At 29.6% G+C, this 2,312-nt stretch overlaps 1 protein-coding gene across 1 annotated transcript; it reads left to right on the top strand.

The window, feature by feature from the left end:
- The first annotated feature begins 922 nt into the window (after positions 1 to 922).
- On the top strand, positions 923 to 1,778 carry LOC102659957 (uncharacterized). Its single transcript, XM_006603842.4, has one exon. It carries the CDS (start codon positions 1,058 to 1,060, stop codon positions 1,451 to 1,453), a length of 396 nt encoding a protein of 131 aa, XP_006603905.1. The 5' UTR covers positions 923 to 1,057; the 3' UTR covers positions 1,454 to 1,778.
- Positions 1,779 to 2,312: the final 534 nt, after the last annotated feature.

Raw genomic sequence — 2,312 nt, forward strand, 5'->3', positions numbered from 1 at the left:
TTTTTGTGACTGTATTCTATCCCTTCCCTGACCAATCAGCAAGTAGAGACATGAGAATGTTACATGTGAAAAATTAATAAATATTTATTATTATTTTTATTATGTTATAAGAAGAAAATATCTATCAACTTTATTGATAATTAATTTTTAATGAATTTTTTTATATTTTTTATTCATATGATTCAAACTCAAAATCTATCAACTAATTATTATTGCAATTTCAACACTTCAATTAAGATTAGTATTGCATAAAAAAATGTAAAAAAAGGTAAGATGATAAAAAAAATCAGTTTAATTTAACTGTTTATGATTAATCATTTCTTAAGTATAATTTTTAAACACACTTAACTACTATTACCTCTAGTCTTTTTTTTATAAGAAATAAATATAGTATATTTTTACACCAGAGAGACTTGATATGTAAAATTTTTAAAATATTAACATCGAATGATTTAACTGTTGAATTGATTAAATTTGTATTTTATATAAAATTATCATATGAAGTAACTACAAAAAGTTTGACACCTATTGTTACTTATTCTATCTTTTATTGGCACATGATCATTTCACATGTGACGTTTTTTTGTTTTTCACATAATATCTCAAGAAATATTTTTTTCGTGATCACTAATTATTAGAGTTTCTCCCATTCACAGGATCAAAGAAAAAGTTAATTTGCAATGCACGACTATTCTCATTCAATTTTTTTTTTTTACAAAAATGATAAAAATCAAACATAATTTTTCTCATTATATTATTTTTGTACTTGTAAACCTAAGACCTTACATTATATTATATCAAGAAATATGACACAAGAAAAATGATTTATTTTTTTATAACAAAAAGGAAAGTGGCATTTCCGTAGTAACCAACACCATCAAGTGGCAAACTCTTGAATCCCCATTACTTAAACCCAGAACCCTCTCTTCTCTGATCACATTCACACCCCAGACAGTGTAACCCAGAAATTCACAACACCTCCAAAACCAAACCAAAACAAACCCACTACACATTTTTTTGTTTCTTCTTCTCTTCAGTTGTTGTTGTTGTTGTTGCCATGACAACAATCACAAAGCACAGTTACAAACTCTCCCTCAAGAGAGCCACAAAGAGAATAACAAGAAGGAGAAGAAGACACCCACAGCACAACCACCCAAAAAGCACCACCACAATTGTGCACAGAAAGTGCAGCAACAACAACAATAATAATAAGCTTTGTGAAAAGCTTGAGGCTTTGAAGAACTTAATCCCCACAACAACAACAACAACAACAACCCACGATGGAGAAGAAGAAGCGGTGAAACCCGACCAGCTGTTCAAGGAAACCGCAGAGTACATCGTGTTGCTGCGGACGCGCGTCGTGGTTCTCCAGAAACTCATTGAGTATTATGGAAACAACAACGACACCACCCAAGATGAGAATGAACATGAAGATGGTGTCTTGTTTACATAGCTTTTTCACTCTCTTCTTCTTCTTCTTCATCTTATTATTATTATTATTATTATTCTTTTTGTGTTTCTTCTTAAATGTTTTGTTTTGTGACTTTTGTCCTTTCATTAATGAAGAAAAAAAAAGAAAAGATCTTTGGTCTAGTGTTTTTTTTTGGGGGGGAGGAGTTATGACTTTTATTTTGTTAGATTTGGGTAGGGAGGGACTTTTGTAGAAGAGAAATTTGAATGGGGGAAATGAAGAAGGGAAAAAAGGTCTGGTGGGGATTTCAGAATTTGTAGAGAAAATCCAATGCATGTAATGTAACCATTTTTTTTTCAATTTTCTATTTTTTGGTGTCTTTAGCATTATCATTGACATTGGATGGTGATGATGTTTGTTCAATCTTTCATCATGCCAAAAACAAAATTCGAATTTTATAATTAAGCCCTTAATTGGGTTTTTTTGTGTGTTAATTTGGAGTTTTAAGGGAATTTTAAAGCCACTTTTTGTTTGATTTAAACATTGATTAGGGGCAAATATAATCTACCCGTTTCCAAATTAAGTCAATTTTTGTTTTTTTAATCTTTTTTCAGTATGTTGAGTCTTCTTTTCTTTCAGCAGCAATTAGGCTAGTAAGTAGTAACACATCGAGCTTGAATTTGATACTTACACTGTTCGATTTGGATGACACACCATTAGAAAATTAAACTTGGTAGCAAGTGATTCTAATACTGAAAATCTGTAATAGTTAAACATAGTAAACAAAAGTGCATATAACTTAAACATAAATGTAGTTTTTTGGTATACTTTTTATGTTCTTTAATTACAATTATAATATTTTCTTGATAATTTGAATAGTAATTTTTTATGTTCTTTAATT

Source organism: Glycine max, chromosome 19, assembly GCF_000004515.6.
Source record: "Glycine max cultivar Williams 82 chromosome 19, Glycine_max_v4.0, whole genome shotgun sequence".
Classification (NCBI taxonomy): domain Eukaryota; kingdom Viridiplantae; phylum Streptophyta; class Magnoliopsida; order Fabales; family Fabaceae; genus Glycine; species Glycine max.

Bases quoted from the DNA above. Each gene is read 5' to 3' on its own strand.
- LOC102659957 (XM_006603842.4), top strand. From the start codon at position 1,058: ATGACAACAATCACAAAGCACAGTTACAAACTCTCCCTCAAGAGAGCC.